Consider the following 20,189-nt stretch of genomic DNA (forward strand, 5'->3'; position numbering starts at 1 on the left):
CGCACGTCAAACTTGTGGTAACATATTGGAGTAGTATGTCAAATGTCAACAAAATATATTGAAAATATTGCCTCACATTTACTCGAGGACACGACGTACTATCACAAAGACGCAGCCTGTCGGAAAGATAAGGAACCAAAGATAAGACGTGCCATCTGTGATGACCTCAATTTAAAGAAATCAATACTTTCGAATGGCATACAGGACCAATCAGAAGTCAGTCAGAACTGATTTTTTCTTGGAACAGTCGGCTTGTCCCGATTGAATAGTCGCCATTAAACTACGGTTGTAATTATTTGATTTCTGTCGGTCAGTATCAACGTAAATTTGTGCTATAGAAATAGTGTTCTTCGGGACCATTAACAAGATTAATTACCACCGCTAAATCACGTATCAACGGGTGCTACCTACAGTGAATCTCAGTGTAAGGATGTCTTCTCGGTGACGAGTGAGATTAGAAAGAAGTGAAACTCCAATCCCACATAACATGCAAGAATATGTGCGGTTCGCCACATTGAGACATACGACTTCGGTGAAAGGACATTTGCATGCCATGTGTGCTCAGTATAGACGTTTGTACGAGTTAGTAACACGTAAATCATATACAGATGTCGCGTATCTGCAGAAGCTGGACCTATGTAATTTGAGAACATTTATTCTTTATAACGATGCCTGGGGTCACTTAAGTAATTACATGTAGTGTAATGTAAAATTAAATAAATATTTCACAACTATTCCATGTGCACGCCACATTCGCCATAAGTTCTTAAGCCCAGCTGACGTGAAAAAATCATCCCTCTTCAAAGTTTCCCATTAATGCAAAATTCCAATGAAAGAAGAATGAATCACAATATTCTGACATGATCATGCATTGTGCTAAATTACAAGTGTTTCGCTTAAACAGTTGGATATCCGTTAATCCTACAACAGGCCTACCAACTGAAGTGGGGCATGGGCTGGAATAAACATTGTACGGTTACTTACTTGATTAGCTACGTGCTGGATGACTGGGGTTCGATCCCCGACGGGGGCAGAGGATTTTCCCTCTAGCCTTTGCGTCCAGACCGGCTCTGGGGCCCACCCAGCCTCCTCTACAATGGGTACCGGGGTCCTTTCCCGGGGGTAAAGCCGGCCGAGGCGTGATGCTGACCACTCACCTCCATCTAGTGCCCAGGTCAAGGAAGAGAGGAGCTAGACCTCCACTTCCCCCAGGTGCCTGCATAGGCATGTAGCGGGACACTAAAAAAAAGGGGGGAAAAAGGTTACTTACTACTTATGGCTGCTGAAGTTTCGGGTTCGTGAACAAAGGGCGACAGATCGAAATTCAATTAGTGATGGCATTTTACAATAAATTATGAAACTACATAGAACGAATGAAATGGCATTGGTCAGGGTTTAAATTATTTTAAGAACATTTAAACATTCCAGCAATGTTTTTTTTAAAAAATTAAATAAGTAAGGGTGGAGTCCTGCGCAAACGCAATACATCGTCCCTTGCTAGGTAACACCATTCCTGCGTTCGAAACCCACTGTTGGAAATTCAAACTAGGGTCTGTTGCTGTTGATGAGAGGTTATCCCGTCAGGCAACTTGCCCTTCGTGCAAAGGATTTTGCTCTTATGGTTCTCTAGGATTTGAACCCAGAGGGGGTGGGATCGTTTTGGCTAATGGCCTCTGCATCTTGGGGGGGGGGATCACTTCAGCTAAATGCTTCCGTGATTGGGGATGGCGGGCCGTGAACCTTTTGAATTATACCCTGGAATTTGCCTTACAACAGAAAACAACACGACAGAAGGAAACAGATAGGTACTACTGCGGTTTACTTGTGGTTCCTTTTTCACTCTGAGGTGGCCTGCTTATTAACGGAAGTCACTTTTCCATCTATGTTATTAATCAGTTCTAATTACAGTACATGTTGTGTTTATGATACAATGTAAAGATTCCAGTGTTTCAATATATGTAACAATTCCTGCCATTAGCGCATATTTGGCAGTTGCATTAAAGTAGGCCACAACACAGCTTCTATCACATCAGACTCAGTTATCCGCAATGTCATAACTGTGTTTATCGTTCCGTCATTCACTGGAATTTTTATTTTATTGTCCCTCATTCCATTATCTTCCGTTATGTCTAATGTGCCGAACTTGGAAATATTCATCTGAAAGTCGCAAGATAATGCCACTGTTTGCTTTGTAATAATTTATTTAGTTTTCTATAAACCTGTGTATAAATTCATGTTCGCCCAATTATTTTAACTTAATAGCGTAATTTTAAATATGCATCTTCGTACAATAACATTCTCCTGCATAAATCAAGCATAGATCTGTCATTTTATAACTACTCGAGGGAATCTATAGTCTGTTTGTACGTAAATCAACACCAAAATTTTAAGAGTCTACTAAAGAATGGTTCACGAGTTAAAATGAATTTAAAGGGACGCTTTCAGAGTGAAGAGAGACGGCTTCCAATTAATTTACGTATTCACATCGAAGGAAAAATGGCAAAGTTAAAGCAAACAGTTTACAAGATAATTCTGTTAATATCGATCTCATTGACTTGGATATCCGTGTAAACACACTCTCTCATGAGTCACACGGGTGAGCGGGGGTTGGGGGACGGCGACCTCAGGCGACTAACCCCGAAGAATTTGCGTAAATCTGTTGATCCACTCTCCCCTTTTCAAAAACAGTCGAAAGGGGGAGCAGGTGTTCAGTTCTATATGTCGTAGGTTCACTTGTCCCACGCCCCTGAAAAGAGTGTACTCAAAACACAGCCAAGTAAAATTGGAAATAAAACCATTTACTGTTTTAAAATACATTATAATACACGCACATTACACGGAGTCATATACTGCCCTACTACAAACAAAGAAACTCACAAACATACAAGAACAAACCAAATGCATTACGACTCGGCAACCCTCAAATTCTTCTCCCCGGCCTTGCCTACACCAAGGGACCAAGAATAACCGAAGAGAACACGGTAGTTTCCCCGTCCACCAACACAACAAAATCCATACCTTCTGGACGGGCAACTACTTCCACGGCGACCATCACCATCCCGATACTACGTTGTTGTTATGTATGCCAACCACAATACAGAGACCTCTTTAACTCTTGGGTCGTTTCGAGTCAGTGAAGGAATCTCACTTGTTGAATGGAGCAGCTCGTAAATGGTATTGTCTTTTAACGGTTATTACAAAAAACAGCAGGCATATTTACTGCCCTAACCAATTCGATGCTGAAGGATACCACGTAATACCCATTTTCATGACAGTTGAGGTCAAACAGCTCCACAATTAAGACCTCCTTTAAAAAATAGATCATTAACTGATTTTACCCGCAGCAGTATAATATAAATCTGCCCCCCCCCCCCCCCCCCCCGCTCCAGATACATGCGATGTCAAACAGCATGAGTTTTGTGCAAATGTGCTTGACAAGACGAGCTCAGTAATTAATTTCAGAATTCGAGTACTTTGAAGATGACATCCTTCTGGGACTTCATCGCTCTGATGATGGAATCTGTACTAATCTCTAAAAGATCGGTAAACTTCTACGATAATACACGACGCAATATCCCACAAGTTATCACTTCGAGTATTTCGTCAACAGAAATAAATTATTTTAAGCATATTAACCATAGTATTTTGGCCAGAATTCTAACCTTACCTTGCACGCAGTAGCTTCATGTAGTGTTTACAATTATTTCCACTTATAATACTCTTCACACTGACCATCACATGCACGAATTAAAATTTGTAAAATATGGACGTTTGACAGACATACTTCAAATACACCCCATGAATTCCGTTTTCATCAAGGTATAATCGTGTAATATCCACATAAGCCAAGATGGCACAATACACAGCCTATTTGATAATTTCCAATGCTAGATTAGAATGGCACGAAAGTCCGACATCCCACAGTACAATTCAACTTCTCAGACGCGGCCGCTGTAAGCACGAGGCACTACTGATATGGACGAGTCCAGTAAAAGGCTAAACTACCCAACTAACCTCCTGCACCTGAATTTAAACTCTTCCTACTCTTTGCCTAAAGCGCTGCCTAGTGGCCACGTCTGAAAAACTGAATTGCAGGTTATAAAGCGCATACTTTAACATTGTGATAACATGTTGGGTGTTCTGAGGCATCAGTTCGGGGAACAAATTCAACGATTCTGCAATCCGGGTGTCTCCAAAACGTTGTGGTTCTGCCTTCGCAGTTTTATTGTGTTTAATTACCGTGAAAGAAAAATGTAAATACATTTTTATAAAGACAGGAAGCATGGCGGAATAAATAGTCTGAGTGTATACTGACGATAAAACCTACAATTCTCTGACGGGATTCGAACCGAATACGAAGCTGTCGTCCAAATGATTACACCATAATGGGTAAAACAACAAATGCTCTGACATATCGGTTACATTAATTATGTGATTATAACTACTTACATAAAAGTGTCCTTGATAAGCTAACAGTCGCTCAGCTAACAAAAAAATTCCCTTTTATGTAACCCAAAAGTTCATTGCCATGTTCACAAGAGCCAAATAAGGGTCAATGAAACTTTTAATCTTTCTGTAATATGCTGGTTGTTTTATTGTGACGAGTTGATTAGTTCCTAACTCAACACCCATTCTGGAGGACCATCCATTTTCGGATGTCAGTAATGGCTTATACAGTATCCTTAAGGACAAGAATAATATTTATTATAAACTTCGGTACTGTCTTTTCAACACAGGTCTAATTCAGTTCCTTGAAGAATATTATCATGATTCCAGTCAAATACTCGGTAAATCCTAACCAAGCATTCAGGTTCTGAAATCGTGCTGCCAAGCATATTATACAGTGGCAGTAATATACAAACATGGAGGACCAGTAAATGATTAGAAGCGGATGCCAAAATATATGGAAAATATCCCGACCCACTCGACCCTTGCTTCTAAAACTCCACAAGAGATAATCATAAACATTGATTAAAAATAAGCCAGCTATTTGGACAGCTTATATTCACACTTAATGGACAATATTATAATTAACATTTCATTAGCATATGACAGTCTTTCTGGTTTGTTACATAAAAATTATATAAAAAATCTCAAGTTTCCTCTCTTTAACAAAAATTCATAACATATTACATTTCAGGTCTTCATCAATTATTAGGTTATTTCTCTACTTCTAAAAATCAGTCAAATCACTAAAATTAAAATAAATACAATAATAACTAAACATCACAGCACAATATCACTGATTTACTTCAAGTCTGACACATTTTCTAACCTCTTATTCTTATTCAGCTTCCAAAGTTTAGGTTTGGATCATATCTGTAAAAAAAAATTAAAGATAATTAGCATTTCACAATCTTACATCAATGAAAATTAAAAATGGTCTTCATTTTAGTTTAGAAGAAATTTATGTATAACGCAGTGAAAAACCAATAAAGTATCACATTAATGAAAAATATAGAATAGAATACTTTACTACTCTCAGTTCAACTTACTATATATGTATACAAAATTAATATGAAATTTCATTTAACGACAACAGTAAAATCTAATGAAATCAATATTTTCGGTATGTTGGGCAAAATAAAAATGATGAATATCATTAACTTACACATGAAACACTATCCTTCAGTACTCCAATTAAATTAAATATGTGGCGTAACAGCCCTTTGAGAGCCAAAGCCGACTAGCTTGACTGCTGGCCTCACGTTCACATGCCTAAGTAGAGGTGAACGATCATCCAACCAGATACAGGGTGACGTGTGGTCAGCACGACGAACCCCCAGCCATTGCTAGTTTTCATGACCGGATTACGCTACTCATCGTAGCTCCCAAATTTCCTCACGATGCTGGGTTGGCACCGGTCCCATACACCGGTCGTAAGCTCATGAGAAAATTTCTTCTCCCCCAAGACTCGAATCAATATCACCGGTCCAAAGCATGACGTCTCAGACCGCACAGCTACGACGCAGGACTCAGTACTCCAATAATATATTCAATAACATAAGATAAGATATATGCAATACTCATAAAAAGAAAAGTTACTCGTGCTTGCTCTACATGAAGATGCCACAAATCCACAATTGGGACTAGGGCTGGTCACCCATGAGCACACTGAAAAGGTACTTGACACTCAGATAAGTTTTTCAGAAGGACCTCACATTCCTCAGGATATAAGTGGTCAGCAAACTTCACACATCCTGAAACAGTTACAATCTGCTTTAAAATAATGTCTCATAAAAGTAACAACTGGCTTCATTCGTGGTTTGACGATAACTTACACAAACACTTCATTACATTTTCACAGTTGACATTCCTTAGAGAGATGACTCAAGGCAGACTGGGTTACTAAAGCGAATATAATGCAGCAATTCACTTCAAGTTCTTTTAAATTTAAATTCATAGAATTTATGGCACACTAAAAATTTTAATTTTGTACATATCACATAACATCTGTCTGAGATGGTTTTCTAGTTCTCAGTGGACTAAAACAAGATGTTTCTTTGTCCTACCACTTTCCATTTGCTCTAGAATGTGCCATTAGGAGAGTAACAAAGAAATGTGAAGAGTTGGAACTGAAGTTCCTAAATCAGGTACTCGTCTTTGTCGATGACGTCAGTTTCTTTAGGAAGAATAAGAGACCTAATAAAAGAGGTAACAAAACTAGTAACTGGCATAAATTTGGTATTGCTGCATACTTTTTATCATGGCAGTTGTAATGACTGCTGTTCACTTTTGAAATCATAAACAAAGACCTGTTTCATCATATATTATGATAAGTTTTGTAAAAAGTTTCAAGACTTTCTGTGCAGTCAAGCAAGTCAGAAGCCAGAAAAGTGATTTCTGTTCCTGCATAAGTCATGGGACCTACTTGGCTACTTACTGACATACACGAAACATGTTCTTATAAGCTACGACCTTGCAAGAAATAAAAGCCATCTAGTGCGACTCACAAATTACATATAACATGCCCTCAAGAAAATCATTCAGTACTGAAAGACCTCGACCATGCATCTATAAAACAAATATCATGTCCAGCCTGTCAACATGGCTTGCGAGGTAATGAAGAACAACAAATTAGTTAATCCATACTAGATGAAGAGTGTCTGATAACAAAGTAAGGAGCAAAATATCTGGACCTAAGACAGAAGTAACATGAGACTGGGGAGGGGGCGGGAGGGCCTTGATGATTATGTGTTTCATAATTTGTACTTCAACTAATATTGTTTTGGTGTCCAAATCAAGGAAAAACAAAAGGGAAGACAGGAAGGACATACTGGGAAGAAAAAATACACTATATTAGCAGGAAAACCTTAAAGGACAATATTAAAACATCTTCAAGTACCAGAATACATCAAATTGTATACCAAATTTTACTACATATAGGATAGCTAAAAGAACTCTGAAGTATGAAGATTTCTGTCTTCTGGGTTGTTGCGCTGTGTAGTCTGGTCGATGTTTACCAACGTTTCAGAGGTCATACTGCCTCCGTCATCAGGGCGATGAGTATGAAGATTTCTGTCTTCTGGGTTGTTGCGCTGTGTAGTCTGGTCGATGTTTACCAACGTTTCAGAGGTCATACTGCCTCCGTCATCAGAGTATGAAGATTTCTGTCTTCTGGGTTGTTGCGCTGTGTAGTCTGGTCGATGTTAACCAACGTTTTAGTGGTCATACTGCCTCTGTCATCAGGGCGATGATTCATGACCTCTGAAACGTTGGTTAACATCGACTAGACTACACAGCGCAACAACCCAGAAGACAGAAATCTTCATACTCTGATGACGGAGGCAGTATGACCTCTGAAACGTTGGTAAACATCGACCAGACTACACAGCGCAACAACCCAGAAGACAGAAATCTTCATACTCTGATGACGGAGGCAGTATGACCTCTGAAACGTTGGTTAACATCGACTAGACTACACAGCGCAACAACCCAGAAGACATAAATCTTCAAGTTTGTCATAACAAATAACAAACCTTCAAATTTGAGAAGATGTCCTTACTAAAGGTGTATGGATAGATAACTATACTCCTGGGAAGCTCCTCGATGCAAGCATTTGGCACTTCTTTCTCACAATATTGCAACTGACAGTCTGAATCTGCTAGCAGCTTCTGCACCAAGTCCCTGCAATCTTCACAAAGCACAAGACTCTTACCATCTTTCCCATTCTACAAAGAATATCTGATTAAATTGTATTTCAGTACAGTTCCTCTTATACATATGTTAATCCTGTTAATTACACTATAATTAATGAATCTTTATTTGAATTTACTTACTTGGTATTTATATACTCATATTGTCAAATGTGTTCAATTAGTACAGTCATCTAAATATGATACAAGGGAAATACGAATCTCTAAGGAATTGCATTCTGGGGATCATCTGGTAGTTCAAATTGTTAGAGCATCTGTCCATACGGAGTCTTCTTCAAGTCTCATTGCAATAGCAAAGTTCTTTTCGTGAAGGACAAATTGTCTCGTGGGGCCATCGCCCCAGTAGTAGCAATACGCTATCAATCAAGACAAAAATCCCTTTAGGGTTAAGCACATCCCCAGTTTGTAAGGTACCGTTTCGTACGCAGCAATGATTTAATCTACCAACAGACGACGTTTTGCATATGTGCATGAGTCCGCCCTTAGCTTCCAGATGGTGATTGGCTGAACCTTTTAACAGACTACCATTAACATTTGTGGCAACTGTGAAGTCTGAAACGGACGGGGAATTCGAAAAGAGGCATTCGGACAAAAACTTTAAGAACTCTCATTAGCTGCTTTTTATTTGACCTCCAGCCATATACACTAATGCCATACAGAGGTAAGTTATTAAAACGTCTTCACCAGAGAAATTTCGTGCGCAAAGAAGGGTACTGTGTATCATTTGATCTGTCAAACTGCCTATGTAATACGTAGGATCCAACAATAAATACTTGTTACATCACTTCGTTATTCAACAACTTAATTGAGGATTGTGGCCTTCGAGGTTATGACGCCGTAATGTCGTCTTGCCCAGTCTTGTTGATACCACGTGTCCTCGTCTCCATACAGAGACAATGGATTCTTGGAGCATGTTGAGGTACGCAGAAAGGGCCACAGTCCCTTCCAAGAACGGTCTTACAACACCCCAAGATGACACATCAAACCAGACTGAAAGTCTTGGTAAGTTTACTGCCTTGTTAACATGCACGTTCAAATTTTTAGAAGATGAGTACTCAATTTTTCAGGTTCACTTAAATGTCGGCTGATAACTCCAGACAATTACGCCCAGGGACGTTGCGTTCTGACCCACCTTCTTCTGAATCCATTCACAAAACTCGAGTCTGCGGTCAGGATCGTCTTCAGTCATTCCATAAAACAACCTTGGCACGTATTAACATTTCCACTTAGCTGTTTTAAGAATCTTGTGTACACTTCGTTTGGAAATTCCGATGTCGTTAGCGAATCGCCTTAAGCATTTCTTCGGTGACTGAGCAAACGACACAGCAGAAGTGTCCTCAGTCCTTCATTTACGCGGTCTACCAGATCGTTGCTTACACATTAAGTCTCAAATTGACCTCGAATTCTCGTAATTGTTAGTCGAGTTGGAGGCGTGGTTTCCAAATCACTTTCACTTCAAGCACATTCTCGAATTTCGAGGGCCACTTCAAAATTAATTCGCGTTCCTCGAAACTCAATTTTCCGTATCTGAATCGTGGGAAAGAATACTGCGAAAAGGTAGACCACGTTAGGTTCTCCTCGTAAACAAAACACACGGAAGTCGATAACGAAGTTAATATTTCACACTTCAATGCATGTAAGTCGTTTTGGGACACTCAAACTGAGGAATAGGATTACACGACGATAGAGCTAAATTTACGTAACGTTGTCAGGCGAATTTATGACCTACGGGAATTAGACTAACCGTTCCCAGTTTTTCCCTCTATCAAAATATTTCGGGTCATTAACAATTATAGCTTTTACAATTCTGGACTTAATGCACCCCATGGGCAAGTGAGTACAGACGGGCACTCAGCATACGGAAAGAACAGTAAGTCTGAAAAGTGTACACAGAAGTACGAATTTACATATGTTAAGTGTTCTGAAGTATGAAGCGGAATCACTTAAAAGTAATGAAGAGTTTATGTTCAAATTCTTAAAGAACTAAAATTATCAAATATAATTGCACAATTACCGTGACAATTTTATTCATTGCTGAAGAGAAATTGAACCAAAATCCTTAAAAGGAGTGTCAGCAAATGGAGAATGCATACTGGCATACAGGATCTAAAGTTAAACTTAAGTCCTCTTCTTCCGTCTTAACAAGTCTTCCGTGTCCTGGCGCCTACCACTAAAAATCTTTCTCACAATTGACCTCAGAATCAGGAACACTCCAATTACAGATGATCCTGCAGCCAATGTTAAAACAGCGATGACATCTAGCAGGAAGTACTGGTACCAGGTGAGGTCGAGTGCAGCTGAACGCATGTGAGGCGCTCCCTTGTGCCTGATCACGTACTCCGTCCAGAACACGGCCTGATCCAGTGGAGTGAGTGGCTGATCCCGGTAGATTCTGGACAGACGCTGGGCGTTTTCACGGTACCTGCGACAAAAATTATAATCTACAATCTGAAAACATTCTGCGAACATAACATATACTCTACACCGCTTCAAACAGTTAACAACTTCAATCTTGTAAGATTTGAGGTTTTCACAGTGGTGAGTCTGAAGATTGTAGTCTTGTGGGTTGTTGCGCCGTGTAGCCTGGTAGATATCCACCAACGTTTCAGAGGTCATACTGCCTCCGTCATCAGGGCGATGAATGTGCCAATCGAGCGGAAAGTGCCCTGGTGACGGAGTCAACATGATCTCTGAAACGTTGGTGGACATCTATCAGACTACACGGCGCAACAACCCACAAGACTGCAATCATCGACTTCAATCTTGTTAAAGTGAAAGAAGACAATTAAGAAACATAACAGCTCAGAACGTGAGTGCATGGACAACCTCCAAGTAGCTTAGACAAGAACCAGGTGAATAAGGAAGTCCTACCTATGGATTAAGTCTGGAGGTATTAAAAAAGAAACAATGTAAAATAAATGTTTCCGATATGAAGAAACTATTCACCACTTTGTGTCAGGATGCCAATTCTGACAAAGATATTAAGATACGTAGAAGTCCGTAAAAATCTGCATTACTCAGTATTCAAGAAATTTGGACTGAAACAAGAGACATACTTAAGCGAGTTTGTAAACAGGAAGTTATAAACGTAATGTGGAATAAAGAATTACAAGCGAACGGAGAAATTCTGGTACACAGGAAAGACACAAAATAATACAAAGAAAGGTTATATCTGCTTCACTACGGATGCAACAGTACAATCGGGTAGGAATTTAATATAGAAAAAGACCGAAAAGAAATTAAAATACCAAAATGCAAGTAGAGAAATTCTGCGAAAGTGGAACAGCCAGTGCTTTATGAGGCCAAGAAAAATGAAAGTAAAGAATTCCAGAAATACCTGAAAAGAATATCAGGAATGCATTCAATAGATCTCAGAAAAATGCTGACGTGCTAGAATCGTCGAACAATCGCACACAAGGAAATTGATACAGTCAGAAATTTTCAGCTATAGTCGCTGGGTTCACCACTGGTAAGGGAGAAGAAGAAGGAGACGAAGGAGAAGAAGGAGAAGAAGAAGAAGGAGAAGAAGGAGAAGAAGGAGAAGAAGAAGAAGGAGAAGAAGAAGAAGGAGAAGAAGGAGAAGAAGAAGAAGGAGAAGAAGAAGAAGAAGAAGAAGAAGAAGGAGAAGGAGAAGAAGGAGAAGAAGGAGAAGAAGAAGAAGGAGAAGAAGGAGAAGAAGAAGAAGAAGAAGGAGAAGAAGGAGAAGAAGGAGAAGAAGGAGAAGGAGAAGAAGAAGAAGGAGAAAAAGAAGAAGAAGAAGAAGAAGAAGGAGAAGGAGAAGAAGGAGAAGAAGGAGAAGAAGAAGAAGGAGAAGAAGGAGAAGAAGAAGAAGAAGAAGGAGAAGAAGGAGAAGAAGGAGAAGAAGAAGAAGGAGAAGAAGAAGAAGGAGAAGAAGAAGAAGAAGAAGAAGGAGAAGGAGAAGAAGGAGAAGAAGAAGAAGGAGAAGAAGGAGAAGAAGGAGAAGAAGAAGAAGGAGAAGAAGAAGAAGGAGAAGAAGAAGAAGAAGGAGAAGAAGAAGAAGGAGAAGAAGGAGAAGAAGAAGAAGAAGAAGAAGAAGAAGGAGAAGAAGAAGAAGAAGAAGAAGAAGGAGAAGGAGAAGAAGGAGAAGAAGGAGAAGAAGAAGAAGGAGAAGAAGGAGAAGAAGAAGAAGAAGAAGAAAATAAAGTAATAAGGGAAGAAACGTCAGAACGTACGTTGGAGTTTCGATGATTTCTCTGATAGCCCACGTCAAGGACTCTGTAGTGACGTTTACGAAGTCAATCTTGAGCCCGTATCCTGCTGAAACGGCCCTGCCCATATTCAGACCCTGATCGCCGAATATGGGAATCCCAAGCAGAGGAACTCCCCTGTAGATGGCTTCCTGCATGCTCAGCAGTCCGCCATGAGTGATGAAGAGTCGGACGTTGGGATGAGCTGCATTAAACACACGCTCCTATCAATTCCAATGGGAATTTGCATACTCTGACTTTACCGTTTCTACCTCAGCATATGAGTATTGTCTATCTGGTTATAATACTGCACACAAATTGCATGCAACTCTTTCTTCTCCAGAAGACTGGCTATCCAAACAGCATATTTGGGTCCATCGCTTATTACCAAACAATTATGTTAGTTTCTTTGACGTAAACAGATAATATCCTGAAGTGGTATTTTGCGTTAATAACAAGAAAACTTTTATACTACAATAAAGTAAATAATCGTCAAAGTTACTTATATCATAATGGAATCAGAAGTTACTTAATCACATCTGATGGAATTTACATTATCTTCACAAATTTGCTTAACTACGTACAGAGTAGTAGCTATACATCCACTCCCCCAATGCGCCTACATGGCGTTAGTGGGACAATTTACTTTTTTTACGTACAGAGTTTACCGATATACGAGCGCTCACCCAGAATGTCGGATTGAGGCAGCCATTTCCCGAGCCTTACGTTTTTTGGTTGCCCTGGCAACGAGTCCGTCTCCCATTTCCATAATACCCGTTGCTTAAACTTGGAGAACGCTTCAAGGAAAACTTTTCTTTTTGATTCAGGCATTTCCGAGCTTTGCAGGTTTGAGCCCATGCTGAAGTAGATCACTCCATGTGGAGCTTCGTCAAGATATTTCTGCAATTCCTGGCATAAAAGAAATTCACTAGTTTGAGAATGTCTATGATCTTAATTTAATTTGAAAATCACATGACCAATTACATATAATTCTTGCATGTTTTTGATCGTCACACAATTTCCTCGCACATATTAACACTGACATTTGTCCCATACGTTTTAACGGTACCAAAATGTAGCTTATACCACGAATCAGTTAGAACAATAACATCAAAATAATTTCTCTTAATATGGGCCCATATGCCATCTTAATTTTCGTTAAGTGACATCAGTAGCCTCTAATCTATAGATAGCCGAAATTCATGGTTGATTCCTCAGCAAATTATCATTCTTGCTACGTAATCGAAGAGGTCGTGACCCCGGCAACGCAGGCCAGATGCAATGACTCTGGCTTCCCTAAGTCGGGGCTGTACCACCGAAGAATCCGTGGTCGTTTTCTTCGGTGATCTTTCGATGAATTATTCTCCTAAAATGTTATCATTTTGCGGTACACGAAATAACGCACTGAAAAAGGACCATCATATTTTGACTTAACTGGGAACAAGAATTATTGGCTTCACGTTTCTCACCTGTGGAAGCTTCTTCGGAGGTTTCACGTGCATTCCGCCAACCTGCACGTAGTTTGGAGAGAGAGGCTTCGGGTAGCTGAGACTGAAGTGTGAGTTGAGAAGGACCAAGGACGTTCTGTATTCCAGCTCCCACACGGGTGGAAATTTGTCTGTATAGTTGAAATATTTCTGCATCACGGCATTTTGTTTCGGCACGTGGATCAGCTGCCTTCCGACGTGTCTCAGTGTACCAACGACTGTATTGTACATTCTTTCCCAGAAATTCATCTTATCTTCGTAAGGAAGGAACTCATCGGGAACGTAAGAGTAAGGATTAGGACTTCCGACCCAGTCAGCCATGAAATTTCCTCCTCCGTATGTGCAGACTTGTATAATGGGAGCGTTAAATTTATGAGCGAATCCTAAGACGCATTCGTTGATAAAGGCTTCAACGATCACAAGATCGAAATGAAGATCTTTAGAATGGATCAGTTTCTGGATGTTGTCATTTTGCAGTACGTGGTCGCACAACGCTTCACCCATAAACCACATCATGAATGTTATTTTCAAGGGCCCAATTGACTGCATGTCGAACAAATTTGCTGGAACTGCAAAGAATGCAATTTTAATTAGTGGATATTATTTACAAATACAACTCCGATTGTTGAAGGTTGAATCCTGTAGCTCAATCTGCGTAGCTTTCATCCTCCAAGCTCCTTTTAAGGAGCAAAATTTAACCCGTGTCCAAGTGGACATAAAGTTACGGCTTGCTGACTTCAGGCTGTCAGAATTTCTTTCTGAAATTCAAGTAAATATATACTTAAACAACTTATTAAAAATCAGAAAAATTCGACGTCAAAAACATGATCCTGCTGTGCGTAAATTGTCATCGTTAATTTAAACCCCAAGAATTTTGAATTTTTTTTACAAGAAATTATCTGAGACTTGACTATTATTGTTATTTTCATGCTGTAAAGTAAATGAAACATCTATTGACATCTCCATACATATTCAGAATCGAATTGATGACAGAGGCAGTATGACCTCTGAAACGTTGGTAAACATCGACCAGACTACACAGCGCAACAACCCAGAAGACAGAAAGCTTCACACTCATCGCCCTGATGATGGAGGCAGTATGACCTCTGAAAAGTTGGTTAACATAGACCAGACTACACAGCGCAACAACCCAGAAGACAGAAAGCTTCACACTCATCGCCCTGATGTTGGAGGCAGTATGACCTCTGAAACGTTGGTTAACATAGACCAGACTACACAGCGCAACAACCCAGAAGACAGAAAGCTTCATACTCATCGCCCTGATGACGGAGGCAGTATGACCTCTGAAACGTTGGTAAACATCGACCAGACTACACAGCGCAACAACCCAGAAGACAGAAACATGTATTGCACGATGCAAAATCGCTTACCATGACCTCCTGTTAACGCACTCACATCTGACTCCACTGTGATGTGTGTGTAATTTGGAATGGGCTCCTTTACGGGAAAAGGACTGACCACTGTAACCTGGTGCCCTCGACTGGCTAGCTCGAACATCAGAGCATTTTGGACGATGAGGTGGCTTCTCGATGGGAACGGATACAGGCCCAAGATCCTAGCGCCATGGCTCTGAGTCACGAGCAGCAGCAGAACCAGCGTCACAAGCCACGGCAGCGACATCCTCAATTCAATCACTTTAATTCAATTCAATTCAATTAATTTAAGGGCTTGACAACAGCCAAATATGGCCAATAACAGCCAAGCACTGACAACAGCCCATTACAAATACAAAAACAAACATGCCTAAGTAATATAATAAATAAAATAAAATATTAATACTAAATAAAAACAGTAAACAATGAAAACGAGAAAAAACTTACAAAATGAAAAACCCAAAATATGGACAAAGGGAAATATTTAAATACAATAATTTCCTCAGTTCAACTGTTAATTACAAGTAAATGGGCTAGATAAAGTTGATAATAATTCAGTTGTTTATTATTAGTCTACTGAATCAAAAGTCAGAAGGCCAATTATAAAAACAGCACAAGAGATGAATGAACACAATATTAAACATAACAAAATAGCAACAAACAGATCATCAATAAATTACCCGGCTGTAGAGAAAGTTAATACACAAGGGAAAATTTCTGCTGAATATACATTACTACAGTCAGTATAGAATGCGACCAAGTGAAATAATTTTTGTTCCAAATATATCAAAGTCCCTGCAGGGTTCAAATTGAACATAACAAAAGTCTCTGTGACACCGAGTAGGGATATTCGAAGAACAACAGCTTCCAGGTGGGAAGGACAGTATTTGAAGCCACGGTAAACTTGGACGAGAGAAAGTGCTTCATTGCAATACCTCTCCTTGCATAAAGTGTTGTGTTTTAAATTCTCGAGAGCGTTAGAATATTTGTGACAGAATTCCAAATGACATGGCGTATTCAAGATTGGATCTAAGGTTAAATATAAGATGTACAGGCATTCAAAAGAACAAAAAGAAAATTATAAAGTGCGAACAAAACCCAATAACTTAAAACACCGTGAAAATATGAGTCAAAATTAAGAATAAATTAAAATTCCTTAAGAGTCAATACGTGTTACAGATGACCGGCAAAGTTTACAGTCGCAGATCGACGTAGGCTATTGGCTTTATCCTGAGAAATAAATTACACTGGTTCTGCCAATACTGAGTTTCATGACGTCAGCAGTGGACGAACCTTGTATAGAATCAACGTCAGATTGAAATCGTTTGCAGTCGTTACAAGATTAAATGTCACGTAAGGTTTTGATGTCGTCAGCGAAAAGAAGATGCCTAGAATAATTAAATTCATTACAGAAGTCATTAATGGATATGTCAGAGAGTAGAAGCCCCAAAACAAATCCCTGCGGAAGGCCAAAATCATGGCAGTAGAAGCTTTATGTTCGACACTTAATATTAAAGCCCCATAGACCTCCCACTCTCACAAACATTTCCGCAGGTGCATCTTCTGTTATCTTTGTATAAATCCAAAGATTAGAAAAATAAAACAACTTTATACACCGAAGGTTAATACAAGATTTCATAAAAATCCCACACCGAACTGAAACAAGATCCATGTAGTAGGTTTCAATAAGAAACGGACGGACGGACTTACCACTGGCAACCAGCAATTAGAAGACGTGTGTAAAACCTGATTGCGAAATTCTACGAGTCTCAGACAGACCGTAGACAAGGGCTCGTCCCTGTACAGTTTCGTCATAATAAATCAAGCAAGCACTTCCACGAACCAGAAGAGAGTATTTCAACACTTCTGCACACTGGACGAACTTACGTATCGAAAAATGCAAATCTGCAGTTTGGATTCCTACTCCGTACGTTAAAAATTCTGGGTTTGATTCTTACTTCTGAAATCAGCGACCCCTACAAGTTCTGCGTATATTTCCTCAGAATTAAAATCAAATTACGAGATGAAACACTACCTTAAAAAAGTAAATCTGCATCTTTCTTCATGTATTACCTGATCGCTTTTTATAATTATTCCTGTAATTCTACATTAAAGTCTACGATATTGTGGAGGGGGGGGAAAGGCCCGTAGGCAACAGATCTTGAGTATGCGTCCTTATCGTAATGTTCGACGTTGTCATCAAACAGTCCATATTGTCTTTGTGTCAATTTTACAAGGTCTTGGACATTAACATTTATCTCGTAATGAGTGAAGCAAACAGTTTACTTCCATGATACTTGAGACAGCCAAGTCATTCTACGTCACAGCTTCACCTGGCTTAATAATGACTGGCTAAGTGTGTACCTGGTCACTCCTAACACTTGAGAAATACATTACAACTCAAATTTCGTAACGACGTCGAGCTCGAACGTGTTCCGGCAGTAACTTCGAATATTACTGCGTAAGACGAAGCACTAGGTAACTGACTTATTATATACTGAGGTCTTCGCCACCTTTTCATAGTGACTACTGTCGAAACCACACTCCTACCAACGTTACCGCTAAAGAAATTGATTGAAACCATAAAATTAACCAAACACCGAATGTCGAATTTCGAGGCTTGGGTTTTCGCCCCGATTTGACACACCCTACAAACGGTCCTAGTTGCATTTTATGTACTAATATATTAAAACAGCCACACGAAGAGATACCGTGAACCGCATCCGACCCGCGGGCGGCAGGTTGACGACTCGTGGCTTGTTTATTTTCTCCGCATAGCTCATCTGACCTGATTTCATCACCCTCACATGGATCGACGTGATGTACAAATAGTTGATGATTAGCACTTTTGCTTAGTGTTCCGCTGGTCCACATGATTTACGTGCTTTTTCTCAATCCCTCGCGTTAAAATCCGAAAACGCTTCTTACATGTGGTCACGACCAGACCCTACCACATCCTCACCAATCCATTCGGTATAAACTGTCAGCCCCACTAAATACACCAAAACTAAAGACATTTATTTCCCTATTAACATATTGTTAATACTACACATTATTCCATTCCGATGTTCATCTTTAGAGATGCACTGAAATGCGTAGAACGTACTCTATTGACCGTCGCCTTTGTTTAGCAGCTAAACAACTGTCCAAGGTAAGTCGAATGAATGTGCGTGTGTAAGTATATGATAGGTCAATATGTCCATAGCGAAATGAATCTAATGCTTTAAAAATCGTTCAAATTCAAAATCTGTAGCTGAGTTTCTACACTTACCGTTAAATAATCACCAGGCAACTTACATCCAAATCTCGTTTCAACGTTACAGCTGACACGCGATCACAAGTCCGTCCTTGAAGAATACCGCTACATCACTGTCATTTGGGCCACTCGTTCTGTACCGCTCTCTGTCGACGGGAGGAAGCGAGCAGTTTCCATTGGCTGTTGGAATCTTTGCACATGAGATCACTGCTCACTTTATGTAACGCATCCTCCAAAAATGTTACTGTTATCAGAGCGGCATGTAGACATGTGTCATGGGACCTCGCCTGGTGGCTTTTCAATGGCGAAGTTAAAATCACAGGACAACGACTGCTGAACACTGTGACCAAGGGTTCGAATCTCGTACGGTACAAGGATGTATTCCCCCATTTTGCCGAATTTTCTTGTTAAGTCATAAGTATGGAGCACTTCCACAACCGGTGAGGCGCCACAAGATTTCAAGTTTGCCACGGAGTTTCTAAGAAATCGTATATTCATTCACACGTTACAATTAAGAAAAATCAAAAGTTTATCTTTCGTAATTATAATTCGTAATGCATGTTAGTACTCCACTCACTCACTCTATGGTGCAGGAAATTTTTAGAAAAGTCAATTGTATGCTCGGCTAGTCAAAGAACAGCCCACTTTCTTTATGCAACTCGAAGGTTCATCACCGTGTTCACGACAGCCGGCCCTCGAACTCTATCCTGAGCCAACTGCATCCAGTTCGCTCCACCGATTCGTATCTCCCTAAAGTCCATCTTAACGTTATCCTCTCACCTACGTCTAGGTCTTCCCAGTGGCCTCCTCCTTCAGGAATCCCAATCAATACCTTGTAAACAGTTTCCCCTCCCCCATGCGTGCCACATGTCCCGCCCACCTCATCATCCTCGATTTAATCACCCAAACAGGTGAGAAGTGTAGGCCGTGGAGCTCATCATTATGCAATTTTCTTCATTATCCGTCGTCCTCCCTTTCAGGTCCAAATGTCTTCCTCAAAACACTGTTCTCAAAGATCCTCAATCTATGTTCCTCTCTCAAACTGAGACACCAAGTTTCGAACCCATATAGCACAACTGACAAAATTACATTTTTGTATATTTTAATCTTTTGTTTGTTATGAGACAGGAGGACAAAAGATTTTAGACTGAATGAAAGCTAAAATTCCGTGGATTTAATCTGCTCTTAATTTTGTCATAAATGTCATTATGACTTTTTAGTGTCGTCCTCAAGTACTTGAATTTTGTCACATTTTCGAACGATTCGTTAGCTGTCCTTACATTCTGTTTCTCTCCTGAATTTATTTCTAGACCAACATCCCTACTGGCCCTTAAAGAGTGTTTCTGTGGTCGCTTTTCGCCCAACAGATTAATATCATCAGTCAGCAGAGACCAAAAGCTGATGTGTCCCATTCAATTCCAAACCGCCCTGATATTATCGGACTTACCTGATGTCGTATTGTAAGGCAAAGTTCAAAAGCAGTGGTAATAAAGCATCTCCCAGTTTCAGGCCATTATAAAAGGGAAATATATCGGATAAATGTTTATATACTCGAGGTTTGCTAGAGATTTCACTTAAACACGTTTTAACCAGGCTGAACAGCTTCGTAGGTACAACAAATCCAAGAAAAGTATTGAAGAGGAATTGGTACATTATGGATAGTAATAATTAGCATGTATTTTGTTTTC

At 39.8% G+C, this 20,189-nt stretch overlaps 1 protein-coding gene and 1 long non-coding RNA gene across 7 annotated transcripts; both read right to left on the reverse strand.

Annotated features, from left to right (window-relative positions):
• Positions 1–1,186: 1,186 nt before the first annotated feature.
• On the reverse strand, positions 1,187–4,004 carry LOC110840753 (uncharacterized). Its single transcript, XR_015535162.1, has 2 exons — positions 3,668–4,004; positions 1,187–1,239 (listed from the first exon to the last, which is right to left on the reverse strand). It is a non-coding gene; the product is annotated as an uncharacterized LOC110840753 (long non-coding RNA).
• A 983-nt stretch (positions 4,005–4,987) lies between these two features.
• LOC110840754 (UDP-glycosyltransferase UGT5-like) lies at positions 4,988–19,203 on the reverse strand. 6 transcript variants are annotated; one of them, XR_015535157.1, is made up of 9 exons: positions 18,517–18,874; positions 15,243–15,506; positions 13,834–14,420; positions 13,051–13,273; positions 12,350–12,569; positions 10,171–10,578; positions 7,980–8,134; positions 6,046–6,200; positions 4,988–5,319 (listed from the first exon to the last, which is right to left on the reverse strand). XR_015535157.1 is itself a non-coding variant. In XM_087348806.1 (6 exons), the coding sequence occupies exons 2-6, from the start codon at positions 15,490–15,492 to the stop codon at positions 10,275–10,277; spliced, it is 1,584 nt and encodes a 527-aa protein (XP_087204932.1). In that variant the 5' UTR covers positions 15,493–15,506; positions 18,517–18,874; the 3' UTR covers positions 8,762–10,274. The 6 variants fall into 6 exon arrangements, 1 of the variants encoding a protein (XP_087204932.1); XR_015535156.1 differs by having other exon boundaries at positions 5,612–6,200; XR_015535158.1 differs by having other exon boundaries at positions 4,988–6,200; positions 18,543–19,203.
• Between the last annotated feature and the right edge of the window lie 986 nt (positions 19,204–20,189).

Source organism: Zootermopsis nevadensis, unplaced genomic scaffold (genome assembly GCF_977971745.1).
Source record: "Zootermopsis nevadensis isolate Lab colony 2312 unplaced genomic scaffold, Znev_1.0 Znev_ptg000013l, whole genome shotgun sequence".
NCBI classification, from domain to species: Eukaryota; Metazoa; Arthropoda; class Insecta; order Blattodea; family Termopsidae; genus Zootermopsis; species Zootermopsis nevadensis.

Bases quoted from the DNA above. Each gene is read 5' to 3' on its own strand.
- LOC110840754 (XM_087348806.1), bottom strand. From the start codon at position 15,492: ATGTCGCTGCCGTGGCTTGTGACGCTGGTTCTGCTGCTGCTCGTGACT. The intron at 13,274-13,833 runs GTGAGAAACGTG...CTTTTATGCCAG, and splicing joins CTCCGAAGAAGCTTCCACAG to GAATTGCAGAAATATCTTGA. The intron at 12,570-13,050 runs GTGAGCGCTCGT...TGTTTAATGCAG, and splicing joins GCCTCAATCCGACATTCTGG to CTCATCCCAACGTCCGACTC.